The 20,231-nt window shown below is 46.2% G+C and overlaps 9 protein-coding genes across 9 annotated transcripts; 3 read left to right on the forward strand and 6 right to left on the reverse strand.

Annotated features, from left to right (window-relative positions):
* Positions 1-1,209: 1,209 nt before the first annotated feature.
* Positions 1,210-1,573, reverse strand: N7478_010213 (uncharacterized protein; the record flags this gene model as incomplete). The annotated part of the gene is made up of 2 exons (XM_056926427.1): positions 1,210-1,299; positions 1,364-1,573. 2 exons carry the CDS (start codon positions 1,571-1,573, stop codon positions 1,210-1,212), a joined length of 300 nt encoding a protein of 99 aa, XP_056775797.1.
* Positions 1,574-1,918: 345 nt separating this feature from the next.
* Positions 1,919-2,962, forward strand: N7478_010214 (DUF3632 domain-containing protein; the record flags this gene model as incomplete). Its single annotated transcript, XM_056926428.1, has 1 exon — positions 1,919-2,962. The coding sequence occupies one exon, from the start codon at positions 1,919-1,921 to the stop codon at positions 2,960-2,962; it is 1,044 nt and encodes a 347-aa protein (XP_056775798.1).
* An 898-nt stretch (positions 2,963-3,860) lies between these two features.
* Positions 3,861-4,152, reverse strand: N7478_010215 (uncharacterized protein; the record flags this gene model as incomplete). Its single annotated transcript, XM_056926429.1, has 2 exons — positions 3,861-3,982; positions 4,035-4,152. 2 exons carry the CDS (start codon positions 4,150-4,152, stop codon positions 3,861-3,863), a joined length of 240 nt encoding a protein of 79 aa, XP_056775799.1.
* Positions 4,153-6,003: 1,851 nt separating this feature from the next.
* N7478_010216 (esterase/lipase family protein) lies at positions 6,004-7,298 on the reverse strand (the record flags this gene model as incomplete). Its single annotated transcript, XM_056926430.1, has 5 exons — positions 6,004-6,336; positions 6,392-6,706; positions 6,769-6,825; positions 6,880-7,117; positions 7,291-7,298. The coding sequence occupies 5 exons, from the start codon at positions 7,296-7,298 to the stop codon at positions 6,004-6,006; spliced, it is 951 nt and encodes a 316-aa protein (XP_056775800.1).
* A 905-nt stretch (positions 7,299-8,203) lies between these two features.
* On the forward strand, positions 8,204-8,863 carry N7478_010217 (uncharacterized protein; the record flags this gene model as incomplete). Its single annotated transcript, XM_056926431.1, has 1 exon — positions 8,204-8,863. One exon carries the CDS (start codon positions 8,204-8,206, stop codon positions 8,861-8,863), a length of 660 nt encoding a protein of 219 aa, XP_056775801.1.
* Positions 8,864-9,561: 698 nt separating this feature from the next.
* Positions 9,562-11,156, reverse strand: N7478_010218 (uncharacterized protein; the record flags this gene model as incomplete). The annotated part of the gene is made up of 3 exons (XM_056926432.1): positions 9,562-10,161; positions 10,215-10,742; positions 10,812-11,156. 3 exons carry the CDS (start codon positions 11,154-11,156, stop codon positions 9,562-9,564), a joined length of 1,473 nt encoding a protein of 490 aa, XP_056775802.1.
* A 349-nt stretch (positions 11,157-11,505) lies between these two features.
* N7478_010219 (uncharacterized protein) lies at positions 11,506-12,065 on the forward strand (the record flags this gene model as incomplete). The annotated part of the gene is made up of 2 exons (XM_056926433.1): positions 11,506-11,901; positions 12,057-12,065. 2 exons carry the CDS (start codon positions 11,506-11,508, stop codon positions 12,063-12,065), a joined length of 405 nt encoding a protein of 134 aa, XP_056775803.1.
* Positions 12,066-13,507: 1,442 nt separating this feature from the next.
* On the reverse strand, positions 13,508-13,914 carry N7478_010220 (uncharacterized protein; the record flags this gene model as incomplete). The annotated part of the gene is made up of 2 exons (XM_056926434.1): positions 13,508-13,762; positions 13,813-13,914. The coding sequence occupies 2 exons, from the start codon at positions 13,912-13,914 to the stop codon at positions 13,508-13,510; spliced, it is 357 nt and encodes a 118-aa protein (XP_056775804.1).
* A 4,947-nt stretch (positions 13,915-18,861) lies between these two features.
* Positions 18,862-19,335, reverse strand: N7478_010221 (uncharacterized protein; the record flags this gene model as incomplete). The annotated part of the gene is made up of 1 exon (XM_056926435.1): positions 18,862-19,335. One exon carries the CDS (start codon positions 19,333-19,335, stop codon positions 18,862-18,864), a length of 474 nt encoding a protein of 157 aa, XP_056775805.1.
* Positions 19,336-20,231: the final 896 nt, after the last annotated feature.

Consider the following 20,231-nt stretch of genomic DNA (forward strand, 5'->3'; position numbering starts at 1 on the left):
TTGAGGGGTGGTATTAGCAATTCTCAAAAGAGTCAGTTAAGCCTAATAAATCAGGCACCAAGGTTGAGGGATAAAAAAATTTCGAGTATCAATTTGGGGGGTCACGAACTATTAACTTAGCAAATGCACGTGATCTGGAGAATACATTGATTGATGGTTTTATACCTACACCTATTGCGAGGCCGTTTAATCAACGCTCAACAGTACTTGTGATGGACACTTGATGAAAATTTCTTTGTAGTATCAACACTCGCTGCTGTCTTACCACGTTCAACACATAATTGATGGGGGACTCTTGCTTAACCGACTAATTAAAATGGGAATAAAAAAATAAAGAATAAGAGGAACACTATCGTTGAGTGATGATCAACGGTATTTATAACTGAAATATGTCAAATGAGGGCCTAACAAATAAAGTCCTCACAAAGAAGGGGGCCGAATGAGGTAGTTTCTATTCTAATGAGCAAGACAGGCAGTTGAAGCAATCGATTAGTGCAGTACGGAGTACATTCTCTCAGATAACTTCCACCGTCCTTGCTTCCCCTGCGGCTCGAATCACGGGCCGGTCCAGCTACGGCCCCACTCGCCTTGAGCCCACTGAGACAGCTCCGGAGTCACTTTAGTCTAGCCTAGGAATATGTAGGCTATATCCAGGTAGTCCTCGGCAGGCCGTTGGAACAATGGATTCATACCTTTTCGTGGTGCTAATCCTTGTTGTGGAGACCAAATTGAATCTGCGTTGGCTGCTAACCCACCGCTTTTATTTTACCTTGGCCTTCCCAAATGTGAGAGCATGAGAGATATGAGCCGTGTCACCCACTATACGATACTAACAATATTTTTAATGGCCTTCAACTTCTTGTGGCCAGCCTAACGAATGATCCACGCCAAAGCTTTGTCAATGGGGCGGGAACAGAGTGATTGAATGTGTATCGGTCAAGCCGATTTTGAGAAAGATCCCTGATATAAAATTTGATTGGCCCACTTATGGCTATTCTTTGCTCCACTTTGGAGCTACTTGAATTTCCCGGTATAGATGCTGACCATGAGACCCTGTACGTATGAAAATCGAGAGAATGAGGAGCACAGCCCAACAAAAATATAATATGCTTGAATGAGCCCTCATGTTGATCTCGGATTTCAAGGAGAGGAATTGTTGCGATCAAAAAGAACACCCCAATGGCGCATCAATATATACTGTGCTCTTTATTACGGGCAAGTGCAGGAACGCCCCGACCTTATTACAGGGACACACTCGTATAGGCCGAGAGCAGTGACATCCATAAGGACCGCAATATCCTAGGCATCGCTGGGGATTTATTAGTTGAGTCTCATGAACAAAGACCGAAAGGTGGTGCTTTACCGCTTCCGTATCTTTCTTCTCAAGGGTCAAAGGGTTGTCGTTCGGGGACCTCTCATCAGAGAATGGGGAGTCATCGAGATTTTCATGGATGTCATAATCATCTCCAAGCTTAGCGATGTCAAATTTCTGGGCTGAACTGTCCGGGAGAGCAAAGGCCTGTGAAAGCATCGGCTCGAGGAGTACCACGAGAAGAATGGTGTGGAACTTCATTGTTTATTTTATGGCCAGAAAGATATCAAGAGAAGCTGACACAACATAGAGGTCACCAACGAGCAGCTGGTATTTATACCTGTTCCTATTGTGAACATGCTATGAGAGATTAATGGCAAATAAATGGAACAAAAATCATTGAGGGGTTAATACCCTTGTATGCCAAGATCACAATATGCTACCCTAGACCTGCATTGAGAACAAACCTGGAAGGATGTGCAGTAGCACCACATCGGATGTCTGTACTCCGCATATGGCTCCAGGCAGCTTAATTGTTGTTTTCTTTCTCGTTACTTTACCACCGCTCCCGCGCTTCCCAACACCCTAAAATTGCCCTCTTTTACAATGCCTGAACAATCTTTTGACATCGATTTTGCCGGCCAATATACAATTTCCAAGCACGGCACAGAGCATGGCCTGGGAGAAAAATTTCACGACATTCGAAACATGTTTCTGAGTATCGGTGAAAACTACCACCAAGAACACTGGAATTCCGCACAGCTAGAAGCTGGCTTACATGATGCGTGGGACTTTCTCATACAAATTTCAAAAGCTACCCCCGCGATAAGTCCAGAACAGGATAAACTGGTTGTCCTGATTCTGACCATAGAGGCACTTCAAGTGTTCAGTCATCGAAGTGAGAGTAAAGAGGGGCAAACCCAGAATATTACCCTTTCCCACCGTGACCAATCAAGGGAAAATCTTCCGTTTCTTGCACTGGACCTACAGAACGAATGGATTACCAAATCGCAACAATACACTTCCTGTGAGCGTAAAAGCTTCGCTGCATTCACTGCCAAACTTTACGCGGCTGGGATGTTTGAGAATGAATTGAGTATCGTTGTTCTATGGCTGCTGAAAATGACGCTCGAAGAAAAAATACCTCTGAGACATGATACAAATCAAGATGATAATATAACCCAATGTGGTGATGGTTCAACACCAAAGTCCACGGTCGCTGATTTACTCCCCGCTTGTTTTGCGTGGCTGGCGAATGCAAATTTCAAACTTCTTACTATGGCAGCAGAGAATTACAACCCTTGCTCGTCTGTTTCTTTGACGTCTAAGCACGAAGCTCGAACCGTAACTGGAAGCCTGGCAGCCGAAGCAAATGTTAAAAGCTCTGGCTTTAGTATCTCTCGATGGGTCTTCTGGAGATTTCGTCTAAAAGAGCTCACATTTTGCGCGGACGAAGAAGTATCCCAATTAGCGAGAGAGAGCTTTAATGAGATGATTCATACAGGTGTGGTTTTGGGTATTGATGTCCATGGAGAGAAGACCTATCTCAGCAAGGTTCATGAAGCAGTCAGCTCAGAGTTCAAGAAGAGAGGAATGACCGAGTGTGTCGATGCAAGCGATGTCAGCATCAATATGGACTGGGCAGACTAGCCCTCCGACATGGTCTGTTCTTCAGGGCATGCGCCCGGGTTTAGTTAACGTAACCCCCAAGCGATGGGTCTCCCGCCATACATCAACATATCAATATCACAGCCACCGCAATATCATCCATATGAAGCTATTCACATAGTTCACGACACCCAGTTCTTTTATGTCCTTGTTTTCCACACCCTGTGCACTTCGTCGGGGCTCTCCGCAGAGGCGTTTTACCGCTCGCCGGCACTTCTACATCGCAGCTATTATTGTCTTCCAAACAAGTCTTTTCCTCTACCCGTTTTTCTGCCTCTTCTGCTATTAAACTGTTATCACTCGAGAATTATATTCCTAGGAGAGCCCGCCCCCGTATCTAGAGGCTATTTTCCGCCCATAATCTCTCTTTCTCGTATACTAAAAATATACCGTTATGCATAGCAATTCCACAGCCTTTGATAAGCTGGTTTAAGACTTCTTTTGCTGGGATTAGAGTATCCCACCACGTCGGCATGTCCTGGAAAGCTCCGACGAAGGGCATGAGGTTTAATGCATATGGTCTTATATTACATATTGAAATGGTACTCTGGATGGTATGGCATAAGCTCTGTTGGCCGGATCATGGAACAACAGTAGATACTGTGATAAAACAAGTGGGAACGAAGAAACCATTAAGTCCAGAGTGATAATATAAGTATTTAACAACTTAAAAGGACAGAAGCGTACAGCTGGTGTAAGGAATGACGAAGAACACAAGATCAGCGGTCAGGAACGGGATGAAACAAGACATCAACACTCAGGTGGGCTACATATTCTGCCGATCATTCTTGAAGGGGCAATCGTAGCGGGCTCTCACACGCATTGGTAATATGCCACTGTTGCCCAGACAGTGCGATGGTCTTTACCGCCAATAAACGGACTAAATGACATCGACTAAGGAAAGGGCATGAGAAACGATAGCATATGGCTCGCTTCCGCAGTGAAGAATTTCGCCGTTTATTTCTAAGATGGAGTCTTCAGTTCCATCACTGGTGCCAAAAACTAGAGTACGGTCAATGCCCGATTGATTCGCAGAATGGAGTGTCTAACATACCATCATTATCGACTTTAGAAATCAATGAATCAATGTACTCTTCGTTAGGATCGATACCAGAAGACGCGAAGGCATCTCGGATAGCCTGGGCTAAAATACTTCGAACAGTTTCATCCATGATACTTACAGATTACAAAGCGTGCGACCGAAGATATGTCCTATATAGTAAACAGAAGGCTTTTCTTCTGGAAGATTCGAGCAAACGGATCGACGGACAAAGGCACCTGGCCGGGGTTCTGGACAGGTATCAACCAATCATATGCCCATCTCTGTACCCCCAGGTTAGCGACCAAGGGTCATAGTTCTAGGCCATGTTTCTAAGATGGTAAAATCCCGCAACGCAAACGTCCAGAAGCTGTCCTCTTCTATCATATCATTGCGAACTTCTTCATTCAATTGCGTTCAACATGACCTCACCAGCATTGGTGTGTTTGGCCAATGTCCTGCTTTGTGACTCCCAAAATTAAATACTTGTTTGCGGGATTTCTAGGTCAGCAGATTATTGACAGCTTTCTCTGCACAGGAGATCGTAGAGCCTCAGTATTGAACGGCTCTGCACCTTGAACGCGTCTGTAGGCGGCCAGTTAGAAAGAAAATGACCATGAAGACTTAAAAGGGCGAAGGCCGTTCTTTAAACGATGACTCCCCCTCAAAGACCAAGTTCTAGACCCACTGACCCCACTCCCTTGCCGTGTTGATCTGCATCATGTGCAGTTCCTATTACGCTGGCATCCCCCACCATAAACGCTCTTGAGCGTTTTTTTTTTTCGTTTTGTTTTTGTTTTTTTCTTGTCCCTCTCAGCCTAGTTGGTACCTTTCTGCTAAGTTAGGCCTGTACTGTAAGTCCCTACGTTGGACTACTTGTTTCCTCCCCAACTCATCTCAATAGGCACTGTTTGGTATTGCGTCTGGCCCTGCTTCCACCGTCCTTGCTTCTACCTGCGGCTCAAACCACGGGCCGGTCCAGTTATGGCCCCACTCGCCTTCCGGTTACTCAACAATAACAGAACCTTCACCGTAAAGACAAAGAACGATCACTTACCAGCAGTGTACGTAGAATCAACGTACATAGTCCATGGTTCAAAGCGCATAAATTCCCCAATCGCGCATGCCCCAGGATCTACATGGTTCAACAAATCCAGATATTGCCGAGAAGTTACGGAGGAAGTGCAAAATACTTTGTTACTATGTACTCCTCCTGGGATGTAAACTACTACTCAAAACTATGCGTACCTCCCTCTGCCCGTGTTTTTGGATAGGGGGTATTTTTTTGACCATAAACCAGAGTTTGATGGAATTAACCGGTCGATTGTTGATACTCCTGGCTTGCTCGATTAATCAACGGTTGTGTTAATGCATTGTTGAACGCTATGGAACTTTTTTGATGGGTGATCAACGGGAAAATGTGCAGTAGAAGAGATACGGTCAAATTAAAATTGATCTATTGCAATAATACACGATTGGCTACTCAAACAAACCATTCTCCACTAAGCGTGCGGGCCCGTGCATTCCCTTATACCTCTGAAGCCCCCACGTCTTTGTTAAAAATCTTTTTCAACCTGCTTGTGCCCCTCACTCCGATCCATTCCGAGTCCGGGCTAGCCCGGGGATCGACTTAGCTTATGTGGACGATTTGAGGATTGATAGTAAGTTACTTCAGATATCCAATACTAATTAAATATGTACATAATATTTTTTTTTGCGTTTACTACAATATTGTTGGTGAATGCGTTCCTATGGTAAAGGGAAACAATATAGCAAATTGAACGATCATTCATTGGGCAAAGCACACTTGGCTGCTGATGCAAATTTTGATCGGCCCACTTACTGTTACTATTTGCTCCACTTTGGAGTGACATTACTCGATTCTCCCTTATATAGACGCTGACCAGGAGACACTCATGGATATAAGAATTAGAGATACTGCCAAAGAAATAATACATTTGCTCCAATGAATCCCCCGTACTCTTTACTGGCCCTTAGGTGGAATCATACCAAAGGTCTGGTCTCCTTTAGCCTCGAAGTAGTGCCCATCTGAAATCCTTTGCGCGCCATTAGCGAACAGATTATATTGTCGACCGTTTTTGCCATGTTGACAAGCAGCGTAAGGTTTGATGGCTGGCGATTGCTTGGTGTGATATCTCTGGTTTATATCTGTATCTCTAATCCACCGACGGAGCTCGCCGCATACAGCCACAAATCCGGGATCTTCGTAATTGACAAACTTTGTCATATCCATATGGTTCCTATGTATGCCAATAGTGATATAACCCGGCAAGATGGCCGAACTTTGTGGCACGACCTATTGCTTAGGTGTCAGCAATCAAAGTGGAGCGCTGGCCTTTTTATTAGCTTACTAAGCCAACACCTAGCACCGGAAGCTCCTCGTAAAAGCAAGTGACCTCAATCGGCGGTGTTTCTGCTGTGCTGTGTGCCTTGATCATCGTGTGAAAGCCATCCTGGATCCGCGCAAGTACCTCAGAATCGCGCTTGAGGACATCCACGATTTTTGAATTCGTCTGCTTAAGGAGACCGATGGATCGAGAGACGACATCAGCCACGTTGGCAAGTCCAGCTCCATGGTGCGGCGTTCCCAGAAAGATAATACCGCGGGTGCAATCGAGAATATTTCGTAGATGTTGCTCAGATCGTTGTCTCGACTGAAACAAGGCCTATCATTTGCATTAGTATCATTTTTGTCAGTGTCTTCCACTATCGTGATGCGATACCGTACATCTTTGCAGACTAGTCCACCCAGGCTATGGCAGACAAAAATGACAGGTCGTCCATTCTATTTGTATCAACAATCCACAACGCTGATAGATTAAAGAGTCAGTTGTCTTACTGTGTCGTCGCTATCTCGGTACGATGAAAGAGATGTCAACAGATTCCAGGCATGATTGCCGATGAAGTTCTCTGAAACTGGGCGTTGCCAATCAACCACAAATGCATCATAGCCGAATGTGAGAATACGAGCTGTTGGGAGTATGGATGGCAAGAGACTCTTGGGCCAGGGTTCGGTTGCACCTTCGGCAGTCCATGTAGCTTCACGATCACCAGTCAACCCATGAATGAAGACGATGCTGGAATAACATTAGAGAGGTTTAATAAGCGAATAATGTACGTACTCAATTGTCCCATCATCTGGACTACAGAGAGTTTTGATTCCATTGGGAAAGGAATTTCGTTGTTGAAGCTCAGGAGTAGGAGTCGGAGCTGGACACGGTTTTCGTTGTCGCCTCAGAACCCGTTTTACCATAGCATGGTTAAGAAAGGGCATTTTAGATCGGGGAAATTAGATTTCAGGTTATGCGGTCTCCGATACAAGATTGAAACTGTGGCTCGGTTCTCCAAAAGATGAACATGGTGGTAAACCGGCTAGATTGCATTTATAGGGCCAAGTTTTCGTCCCGGCCTGATGGCATCTGCTATTGAGGAGGTCATTATCGAGGCATCGCGCTCGAACTAAGCGCCAGGAGAATCTATTCTATTTTTGGATGAATCACACAGAGTGGGCCCTTCGACCCACCAATGAAGAGAACGTAGTTCATGTCGATCCAGAGAGTTACTTTACTCCTAATTTCTGGTGAACGAGGACAGACTGTAAGTAATCAAAGGAGCTGCAGCTCATTACGCCCTCCCACGATAATCGGTCGGCCCAGAATATTGAATCGAAGTAGAGGAGTACGAAGTGGGTTGGCGTGGACCTTAGTCGAGTGGCTTTCAAATGTGATTTGGCGCCGCTAGTGACACCCGCGACAAGACACTTCCTTGGCTGACGCTATTAGGGAGTCCGCACGGTACACGTACGCGCCGGAGTTGATGAATTAGCTGGGTTGCAATGTGACCATTTCCCCCGGGTGGGGCCGCACGGACCGTCTATGGTTCTGCCACTTCACACCGTGGTGGGCGCAGGGAATCATAAATTTAGCACAGCGACCTCTGTTGTATGCTCATGCAAAGATATCCACACTTTTTGGCAGTTCGTATGAATTCCTTCTCAAACGCGACTGACTGCCAGTCCCTTACTTAAAAGCCCGCATTTCCTTTGACAAAGGACCCTAATCAGCAAAGCAAAAGGATTCTGTGCGTCAGCAATGTAAGATTTGCACCACCCAAGATTTCCTAAAATTTCTCTAATGACTATTCACCCAGTACTTCGGCCCAGAATGTCAAGTCCTGAGGTCGTTTGTCAAATTACCGGCCTCATTGGGGTCATAGAAAAGTTAATGGCGGCATTTGACTCTATCAAAGACCTCTCTGACTTACCGGAAGCTTTTCAGGAAACCAGTAATTGGCTTCCTCTTGTTGAAAGGACTTTGCGAAATTTCAAAAGCTCGGCGGAGAAATTGAAGACCGTTGAAGATGTCCCGGCATTGAAATCCATCCTGTATAGTTGCGACGAGAAAGCCGACAGCCTACTGGACATATTTGAGCAGCTTGGTGAAAAGTCAAACGGCGAATACAACTTGTCCGTGTACCATGGCATAGTGATGAGGCAAGGAAAGCAGCGTGTGGAGACTTTGATGGATAGCATTCTGGAAGGCTTAGGAGCATTGGTTACTCACAAGGCATTTCTGGGTGAAATGCACGGCCATATCCACCTTTTGGCGAAGGGTCGCGAAGTTCTAGCGGGAGTTTGTCCTTCACTGTCAGATTCGGATCTAGCTGAGCAGCCCGGGGCTGCAAACCAGTACGGCGAGAACAGCCGCCAGTACAATTTGTTCGGTGAAGGTACACAGAGAATCGCAGATGGCCACTACTTCGAGGCCAATGGGAACCAGAACTTTGGTATATTACCATCCAAGGAAACTGTGGAGAGCAATTAGCAGTTATACTAGGCTGGCATTGATGTTTGCTGAGACGTGTGGCCTTCTACGATGAGAACGTTCTCCTGGTCAATGAAGCTTATTAAACCTAAGTTCTTTGGATTGACCAACGCTAAACAATTTACTCCACTGAGGGTTAGTCATGTTGAGTGGCTAATGGGCACGTTTCAGAATATCATTACTACCGTCCAGGACTCATTATGTTTATCTCTGCTCTGCATTTCAATATTATAAGAGGGGTGGTGGAGAGCTCGAAGTGGTTGAAACGCGTAAACGTCTTTTAAACTAGAAGGGCTTTGCTGTGACAATCATCACATAGCCAATAGCACTAATGCACAGAGATTCGCGATACCATACGGCTCGGCAGCAAATGATTGGCTTATAGACTGCCGCTTATGTTCTGCCAGATTGATAAGCCCGTTCTCATAAGATCGCGGCAAGAAAGCAAATTATTCATTCGCATATCAAAGATGGTGGATGTAAAGATATCAGTCAAAATTAATTTCAAGTGACTACACACACAAATCATAGCTAGGCCTGAATACAACTAATATCTATACACAGCAACATAAATAAATCAACGCTGTTTCAGTCAGTTTCGTAAAGTTCAAGAAATCCTCTTTTTGCGTTCTCAGAGGATGAATGCAGGTCATACTGCTCCTGGTTAGCTGCGACGCGAACAAAAGGTTCAAACGGTTTTATGACGCAATGGCTTTCACAAATACTTTCCAAGAAGTGTAACTCTCTGTCCCACTGTCATCATCGACGACTTGCCATTGGAGGCGCACGTTCGCGGAACCATTCGGTTCTGCGACCAGCATTTGATTCATAGTGCCAGTGACTTGTGAGTAATCTAGCCACAGATTTTCGACTGCACCTGGGATGCCGTGGGTAGCGCTAAAGTCCTCGGAAAAGCGAATCTTACCAGCAAATATGCCAAGAAAGTCTCCCTCGCTTACGGGAACAATGGAGCAGACGAACAAAGAGCTGCTATCTCTAGGCAGGAGAAAAGTAAATGTGGACTTATCTCTCCCAGATTCTGATATCAATTGGCCATGGTGGGATGTGCATAAAACTTCAGGCGGGAACGTTCGCAAACTCTTTTCCTTGAAATTCTCTTCTTCACCAGTGAAGGCCCATTCATTTTTGGCATTATTCCAAGAAGACCCCTGAACTTTCAGCCTCTCTGCAACTTGAGGGGCCTCGAGACCAGAAAGGTGCCTAAGGTCGCCTTTCGAGTCTGATCGATGGTGGGCCTCCCAGTTCATTATTGTGTCCACAAGGGGGTTGCTGACGTTCTTGGATATCCCCTGCAGTAGCTATCGAATTCTTTGGTGCGGTAATATAGGACTTTGTCAATGCCGGCTTCACGTATTTCGAATAAGTTCTTCCAGAAAATACGGCATTGCCGCTGGTTTTCTGCACCCAGGGCGTACCCAGCATCTTCCATGAACTTCTTAGTTGCGGCCTTTTCCGCCATGGTGAATCCGTCCGCAGGCCCTTTCGCGGTCGGCAACTTTGTGTGATCGACCAACGCAGCGCCCTTAAGAATGATGCTCCAATAGATGGTTTCATTGTATCGGCTTTGAACGCCTCTGCCCATGGCCAAAGCATTGCCCCTGCGAATAATATAAATTGTCTTGCCATAGTCCACTTTGGCAAGGTCATCGACATATTTCCGGATACGGTCAGGTTTGGTTGTTGTCACGGCATCGCTTGTTCGAACCCCGTATAGAGCAATGGCGAAATTGACCCTCGCGCACTCATACAATATTGATGACATTGCCTTTACTGTATACGCGGAATCTGCGTGATAGGACGAGGAATCATCGACGTCGGGATTCGAATGATAGGTGCTCTTAAGCTGGTCATCGTCAGCCTAGAATGAATGATTAGTTAGCACTGAATGAGGGCGAAGCAAGTTTGTCAGAAGTAAGAAGTTGCAGACTTGTTGAATGTCATTCTGACGATTCAACTCAATAGATTTCTGACTGAGTCGGTCGGAAAGAGATGTGTCATTCAGATTTCCCGAAAGCTTCGAATTGGGCCTCTTTTTCCGCTTCCTTGGTTCTGCACCTGCTAGATTTGAATAGACCCTTTTTGGAGTGTACAAAATCCGATAGTATCCACGCTCCCTGTGTGGTGATGCCGGAGGAGTTTGTAAAACTGAGCCGGTTGTTCGTAATGAGGACTTTTCGGTATTAGCGTCATGGAGTGCCAGATGACCCTTGAGAACTAGAGTACGGTCAACGCCCGATTGAATCGCAAAATGAATTGTCGAAAATACCATCATTATCGACTTTGGGAATCAAAGAATCAATATACTCTTCGTTAGGATCGATACCAGAATATTAGGAACTCTCTCAAAGTAGATCCCCCCGTACCGATCAAACAGGGTGGCCCTTCAGCCCGATTAGATCATGTACCTCTCCGCTATCTGAAGATAGAATTTATGAAATGACGCTGACCGGGGAATGTAGGTGGTTTCACTGGTATGGTTTATAGATGTAGCAAGTCTACTGCTTGCGACGCTGAGGTGATATCAATAAGCCATCCAGTGACCATCTATAAAGCCGGGGCACGAACGCCCCCTCGCACTGTACCAGTTCGTCTGGCCTTACGATCCTCTTCCCAAACATTCGATGCTGCGCGAGATTTTTGTTGGTTTTCTTCGTGTTTGGGGTCGCGGAAGAAATCTTGATGAGCGGCCTGGCGAGACTTTTATCAACAGCCGTGCGCAGGCAGAATCACAGCTGGCCCACGCAAGCACCACTTCTATGCAAGAGCTCAATGGCGAAGACATGGCCGACCAGGTGTCGTACGAAAATCAAAGCGGGAGAGTTTCTGCAGATTCGGTGGCTCCTCACGAGTTAAATCGCCTCACTGATCCTCTTGAGAGCGCCGCCTCGACTTTGACCTTCCACATACAGCCGGGGATGCAGGGCGTTAAGGTCCGCCGTCTGGAAATCGGCACAGACGTCGATGACATATACTGCATCTTTTGTCTCGCCGAGAATGGGAATCCTACCGACGAGAATGTAATTCTGCAGTGTCGACGCTGCCAAGCATTGTCACACTTGGGTTGTATGGAGGAGTGGTTGAAGCAATGCAGACCTGAGATGCACGAGTCATGCTGCATCTGGTTAGTGTAATGAATGCATCTCCTAGACACATGGATACTAATGAGATGCAGCCGAAGTAAAGAACCCCACGTCGCCATGTTACGCGGGCGGCCATTGAAGATCCAAATGAGCACAGCCGCAGCCAGAAACGGGGACATCAATGCAGTCGTCCCGTGCGAGACTCCCTCGGCAGATTACCACCCCTCTGTATACAGGTCCATTCCAGAACAGATTTCGCAAGCGGAAGCAGTGCAACCAGACAGGCCTCGAACGCTGCCCCGCAGGTCAGCTAGACTGGTCAGAGAGGGACGCCCATCTACGCCACTCCGCCGATCACCTAGATTTCGAATTAATTGGGGGGCTTTGAATGGGAGGGGATTTGATTTGGCCTAATGGAAGGCGACCCGTGAATCGATCAGAAGCTCCAATCTGAAGCGGAAAGCAAAGACCAATTGTATTCTCAGTGTCAAAGAAGTGAATCCTCTGTGACCCCAGGCTACTCTAGCATCTGCTTTCGCATTTGTCTAGACTTGAGGATACTTTAGCTCGAACATCGAGGAGTTGAGCCAGCCATTCCCGCCAGCGTACTTTAGGCGTATCAGTCAATAGAGAGCAATACGTGCTGAATTGTATCCTGCTGTGAGGAAACGGTGTCCTTCCGTGAAAGCAACCCTTATTCCTGGCATTTGAGGGTGGCTCTGCCCTGTCGGCTTGAAATGTCGCTCAGGGGTCAGACAGCGGTAGACGGTATCGTACGGATGGTCAAGTGTGCGGCGATGGCAAATAGACGGATAGATGTTTTATTTGACCTCAACAAGGGCAGGTAATTTTTTCAATGATCAGTTGTTGCGACGTAGCAGGCACTGAAAGCCGCCTGGCCGCATAAAGACATCTCGTAAGCACGCGAGAATAAAATTTTGTATATCTGGCAATGGGACCCTAGACCCGCCTGGGAAAATCATGCATCACTCATAGTAGAATCACCCGCCATGGGCAGGGAAGCGACCTCCTTGCCTGGACTCTACTCCGACCGTGGTTCGCTGCAGTGAAACCATCACCGGCTCATTTAGGTCAAAGTAGACGAGTAGTATCTGATTGATAGAGGCACCCAGCATGGTAAGACCTCCATTTGAGAAGCCTCTAATGTCAAGACCGTGACTTCAAGCTTTGTGGTCGCGTTGAATGCCATTAATTGCCGCAAACTCAGAATATCCCACGAGGGCCCACCAGGCAGCGGCCGTGCCAACAATTCCATTGCGCGGTAGTGTATTGGTATCTGGTAGAGCCCGACCTTTTCGTTCTAGACGAAAAAGCTGAGCGAGTAGGTAAGTTCGAATACCACACCGCTAAAGCCCTATCAGGGCGAGCTGCGCTTGAGAGCTATCCCAATGAAATCGGACTAGTTGACTTTTAGCTTCAGGGACGCGGTGAAAGCCCACAAGTTGCTATGCTGCGGCAAAATATGCCCCCGCCATATTTGGAAGACCTCTCATGGAGTCAAGTTTTCAGTTGACCTTGCTGCTTATCCCACTGTTGAACGTCGCATCCCTGTCAACGCAGCGCTGTCAAAATTGGTTGTAAGTCTGATTGCTCGATTAGCGTGAACTGGGTCAAAACCCAAGTTGCCCTCCATAGAGCCATATGCGGACCGTTGGAGCTCCTGCAGGCCTGCTTTCTGTTGGTCTTTGACAGGTTTGACGCTCACAAAAGTTAAGATTGTCAGGTGCGCGAGCTGGTGTCGCCCCGGCGAGAAGACAAGATAAAAAAGAACTAGCCGCTAGAAAAGCGCAAAGTAGAATGATTCAAAGTTCTTGCATTGATGCTCACTTGTGAGATGAACTCCTTGCGGAGAAGCCCAATTGGACGCGTTTGGGAAATGACGTCACGCGAAGTTAGCTGTGGCAAGTCCAGTGCGGCGCCTCTGACCATTTAGGAAAGCGACCCAAACCTGGTCCCGTCAACGTAGGCCGTCTTGAGAAGTCATAAGGCAACAGAAAGGTTGGCACTCTCTTGGTATGCAGTTGCTCCATAAGTCGGCCCACCCGAAAGTACACGCACGCCACATGGGCACGAAGCTGGCGTGTTTGAGGCTGGTGCCGGAACGGAGCCGCATCATTGGAATTGGCTCCTCAGATCTCCATATTAAGAGTCAAGTTTCAACCAGCTTTATCCTCTCGCATTATGCATTATCGGGTATCACCCCTTCCAACCGACGATCAATTATACCGCAGACGCATCATAAGTGGCCATGCCGACAGCGAGATGGCCACCACAGGCATATGAGTGGTACTCTTCAATAGCTCTGCCTCTAGATCTAAGTCAAGCCCACCTTGAAAACCCTCAGCTCACAGCATGCCAAGAGCACGTCTCAACAGCATGTTCACAGATGCCGACGCGGAAGACGCTGATGAAAAGCGGCCTGTCCAATGACAATGCAGATCCTCCATCGGAATTCATAATACCGATCCAACAGCAGGTCTTGTCATAAACTGTTCATTTCGGTAGGGGTCAACTTGGGTGAGGTAAGACAGGGAGCCACGCTAGCCGTCCACTGTTAACCTCCAGAGCCTGTACTGCAGCAGGCCTCGCGTCTAATGCCGCTTAAAACCAAGCCTTTGATGAGAGACGACGGCATTACCAATGGAATGAGCAGGGACCAGGTAACAAATCTTTCGATCGACGTGAGAGGTCTGCTGGAACGATAGTCAGCCATACGAATGTAAATGCGGGGGGCGGACGCGATAAAAAGCCACCTGTTGGGTAATGTGGGTAATGCGCTTCTTATAGTAGACTCGTAGTGCGATTGGGGCTAAGTGTTCAGAGCAGGCGTCGAAGGGTATGTTCAGCTGATACGCGCATGGAGTGGGTGTATGGGGAGCGCGTCGGTAACCAGTCGCACTACAGGCAATATTAGCACCCAGAGAGGAGGAATAAGGATAGGTCAGCATGGGCGGGAATACTCTTGTCAATGCCGAAAGTAGTTGATATATATGAAAACAGGAGGCAGTGCAACCCTTGCAACCGAAGAGGTCGTTCAACATGGCTGCATAACTAGACGCAGTCCTCGGATCTCTGAAATGACCGATAATATGTAGCTTGAGATATGAAGATTAGCCTGCGTGACTGCGGACTCTATGCCCATTGAGTGTACGAAGCTCGCTATTGTCAGCTGAACGCCCTCCCAATATGCATAAAAAATACCAATGGGATAGAACTGACAATGAGTTTTCTTCATCGAGGAGCAAATTGGCGAGGTTAACCTATACACGCCGTGTTGGAGTCAATAGGGTCGATGGGGGCTGGCAGTTCCATCATTCAATTACTTGGACCACGACACAATCAGCAAGGGCTGAGCGAAGCCTGGTGAATGGCTATCCGGCATCTGGGATAGCCCACACCGGAACTTGGGGAGGGGGCCGTGAAGATTTCTGCCATAGAAGGGAAGTCAGCTTTAGTACAAAAACTCAATCAAAGGTCGGGGGACACAGATCACATTCAGCGTTCGCCGGTATTCATGATGTATCAATCCATTCACCTTTCTGTGAAAGATTCTCGTGATACAAGTTCGTTTGATCAGCGATTGACCTCATGGGGTTGTTATTGGGCCTACCATATAAAAAGACTCTACCGTCACCTACCAGGGGTAGAGAGCCTGTCATGGTTGTCATCGAATGTGTTCGGATCTGGACTGGACCGAACGTTCGAGAAGCTCTATTGTGAGATCGTTAGATAGGACATAGTGCCTTTTTCATGGGTCGGATGAAATCAAGACCTCACTTTGGTAGAGATTTTGCGTGCTGCGGTGGATGTATTGGAAGCCTAGCGGAACCCGAGTAATAAACGGTGTTAGTGTAAGCTTTAACTAAGGAAGGGTGGTACATTACTCACGTACTCAAGTCCTCGTATATCAGTCCTAGAGAAAGAGTGTTATCAGTGAGAGATAGCTAGGCTTGAGCTGATGGCTGGGTATACTTACAAGTAGTTGACGAAAGAAATGATCAAAGTCAATCTTCGTAAATGATATGTGCGAGGAGAGATGCAAGAGGAACGTCAAGAAAGACGATGGGGGCATATTTATACCTCCCAGGGCGGAGTTCCTCGTCTTTCGCTTAGTTCTGCAGCGCTCCAGTCAGGACTCAAGAGTGGCAGATTGTGAGGCTTGCTAGTTCTTTCTATCCAAGAGCGAACATAGCATTCCAGCGAGCAGTTTTCTGCGCTCAATCAACATGGCTACTCACCAGTGGTGAGCAAACAGGAGCAGCAAAGACCGAATGACAGATAGTTGGCAAGGATTAAGATTTCAGGTAAAATGCCAGATAATGCCCCCAAGAAAGTGGAGCAGTGGCTAATTGAGAGACCAGAGTTTATTCACCAGCGGATTCGGTTCAATCAACAGCGATGAGCAAACATGAGACGTCCCAAGAATGTGCGGAATGAAAGACTGTCATTCTTGAAATAAAGTACGAGTCCCAGTCACTCAAATTAGGGATGACCGAATGAGGTCGTAAACTTTATTCACTCGCGAATCAGTTGACTCAACGGGGATGAGCAAACAGGAGCTTGATCAACAATATTTGGAATGACAGATACTTGTTGAAAAGTGAAAGTTGAGGCGAGCACCATGAGGCCTCATTTTAATTCCTGACTTGACTACTTTCCTGACTTTTCTCTCACCCATTAAGTAGCGGAAAAATAAATACCTACAAACAACAAAAATGGATTTACTCGCTCCGCTTCTACGACCTTTGTATGGACGGACAACGAGAAGTGAACACACCACACAAGACACGCCCTGGAGGGAACGATCAGAGTTGCCATTCCTTCTCAAGCATAATGTGAACCATGGGCAGCCCAAATTGGCAAGACCATAACAATGCACAGTCGTTCAAGTTGAGCCAACACCGGGTACCTTGGATCCACACCGGTGCGGCCCGTGGGTCGAAGTGGGGCCACCATTTCCACTCTGGTGCCTCAACGTTGAGTGAACGACAGTGAATGATCAGCGAGGAAAGCCAGAAGCCCTCAGAGAACGATGCTAAATGAGAGATTGCTCGGTTTTGTGCGACTCCCGAAAACTCTCCACAGCGTCCTTGGAATCGCTTTCCATTACATTTCGGCCGTTCCAGCAAAAAGCACCGCTCCTCAAGTAGCGGGTGCTGGGCATACACTACTCTACGAAAGACACAAAAGTGCGTCCCGCCAAAAGTTGAGAATTGGAGACAGTTATTCACTAAGTTGATATGCCATGGGATTTTTGATAGTAATGCCATAATCAGAGTATATTGACAACCACCAAGAACTCAGAGCTCTCTGCAGCCTCGCAGCTCCCACTCTTCCTTCGTCAGTGAATCTCAGCCCTTGAATAGAACATCTGGACATGCAGGAATTCGCACAAGAAGTGGTCTTGGATGAAAATAGCGTAGGAACTCGCTCTTCTTCGAAGTGCAATCAAAGAACTCTGATCAGAACCAACTTGGCCGTTTGGCTCCCAAGATAGACCGTCAGAACTTGGGCATAGTCAATCGGAGGTAATATGAAACCGCACGCAATTTTGACGGGCCTCTTCAAAGTAGACCAATGGCCTACCACAGTCCTCCACAATAGCACTTGCGCACGCGCAGCATAATGCTGAGGACCTTCATTCTGACTCACTTCTCTGAGGTCACCGTACCACTACTGTGAACCATGGGCGAGCCAGCTCTTTGCCCTCCGATTGCAACTGCGCCGATTTTTTGATTCGACCAGCACTTTCTGTGAGTCAACGATACTACTCACCAAGATCGAAATGAACGATCGTGGTGCTGTCTGGCGTGACGTGATTGACGATCCACTATCTGCTTTTTGTAATTGAGTAAGCGGAAATCCCTTTAAAACGATCGGCATTATCGACAAGAATTCTTCGAATGATTGCTAGTGCAGGCACTTTCTTTTCCCACATACTGCTATAACTGACCGCTGGCTACTTCGACTACTCGACTCCTAAGGCGGATGCGTATTATCAAGTGAATCATCCCATTGAAAGCTTCTCCAGAGCCTTATCCCAAAAATGAAGGGTACTATTACCTGGTCATGTGTCTCCTGTCTGGAAAGTGACTATCAGCGATACAATATCATCATATGTCCATACGATCCATTATCGCGTCTAGCCGCCACTTTGTCATTTTTCCTCCCAGCAAAGAGACGAATCAATATCTATACTCTATGCAATCTTTGTAGAGATGAAAGTGGATGTTTCTCGGGCGATGATCAACTACGTGTGGTGCTGAAGAAGAGGGATCAAACCTATTTCAAGTGGAATACTTCATGGGCGCGATCGCAGTGGGATTACTGGCTTTCTTGTGACGAATGCCAATTGTTGAATGAATCAATGAAGGATAACAGAGTCTATATCCATCTTTTTAAAAATGTATCTATCAATTGATTCCAATACATATCTGCTTTCTTAGAAAGAGGAAGTTGAAAGATAGACTGCTTGAATGTAAGTCAAATACCGATCTAAGTTATGTTAAATCCCGAAGGTTTATTGTTCTTAGAAGTAGTTTATAACATCAATTTGTTTGCAAGTTTGTAAACGCCAAATAAAACATCAGGGATCATTAATTCAGATTGATGGGACTAGATATGTTACAAAGTAACCAACCAGGCATAATCAAACTCTCCAATGGTTAAATACTCGTAATGCAACCTTGAGAGACTTTGATTTTGTTTTCTTCGTGATTTTGCTTTTTAGAACCTTAGGCATGCAGCCAACGACCAAAGGGAAAAGTAGACGTGCTTTGCGATATACAGGATATCGTTGCCCAAGGGCTTTATCTATAGCTCTCTGCACTTCTTGAATTAAATTCCTCTCATCTATTTTATTTTCGATGAGCCAATTTATAAATTGATGCTGACTTCTTCTTTCCAGCCTTTCACGCTGACTTTGTCTTTCCAATGGCGTTCTGCCAAATATCCCTGGGTACTTGACCTTTCATGAAGCAACATTTTCATAATGACCTCAGTCACATTTGCGAATGCTGTGATACTGAAGTCGGCTGGAGGACGGCTCCGAATGTTAAGAATCGATTGATAGGACGTTGTCTGAGGATGATTCGACGGGAAATCGCTCTCTGTGATCATTTCACTCCATGCAATGGATCTTGAACTTTTATCTCTGAATTCAAGAGCAGAATAATTGGAGGCTTTGCCCAATGTCCTTGAATACCATGGCGAGGGGAAATACTTGCAGTAAATAGAGGTTTTAGCGCCATTATATGCCCGAACAACGGGCAAAAAGCTTGTATCTTCAGAGTCCTCAAGGTTCCGCTCTGCGATATTTTGAGGTTGAGTCGCGATTTTTGATCTAAACATAGCAAAAGTCTATACGAGCCTATTTTCTTTGAGACAGCCTTTCAAAATACCGATTTTTTATTGGCACTCTGATACTGGCCTGTGGTGGATGAATTTATCAGATGAGGGGAATATATTGAATAAAAGAGTCGTTTTGAAGTCCAGTAAGTGTTCAGAATCGAGTAGGGCACTACTCTGGCTTTCGAAATGAATGTGAATTTACAAGCCCTTATCAGGGACACATAGAAGATTAATGGATGTTTAGCATAGAAAATTAAATTGGTCGAAAATATTGACAACCCTCAATTTGAGGAGAGTGCTGGATATCTAGGAAAGGGTTACGAGGAATTCTATCCAGACCATGCAAAAAACTGAGGGAATTGGTGATTGCCCAGATTCAGCCTAACTAAATTATTTATTGACTATCGTGAATTTGGTAGAATCCAGAATATCCCCCCACTAAGCTCTGTCGTTTTTGTTGAAACGAGCAAATAACAATCCCCCCCCCGAAAGTGAATTTGAATCCTCCTACACATGTGTGTACCTTTTTGTGCGACCTTGACAGAATGTTCTCTTCTACTCGCGAACAGGATATAAGATAGGTGATCACACATCTCTCGGGTTTTTAATCTACGATGATCTTGATGGATAGCCTAAGGAGCACATATAGCGAGAAGTATGCTGAAACGCTATAAGCGTTTTTATTTTTTTTACCGAATCTCAGGTTACAAGAAAGGGGTAATGAGACATCTTCCTTGGTTGATAGTAGTGTCTAAGCAATCATTAAGCAATATACATAACGGTGGCTAGTTGGAGGGGACGGTAGTGGCTGAGAAAGATACTAGGTTGACGTGCTTCATGATCAGAATATGCACACCTTCATTTCCTTATAAAGTGCTATGAGCTGGGATTCATCT

The sequence above is a fragment of the Penicillium angulare genome, assembly GCF_028827245.1.
Source record: "Penicillium angulare strain IBT 27051 chromosome Unknown utg000007l_segment0_segment0, whole genome shotgun sequence".
In the NCBI taxonomy this organism is placed as follows: Eukaryota; Fungi; Ascomycota; class Eurotiomycetes; order Eurotiales; family Aspergillaceae; genus Penicillium; species Penicillium angulare.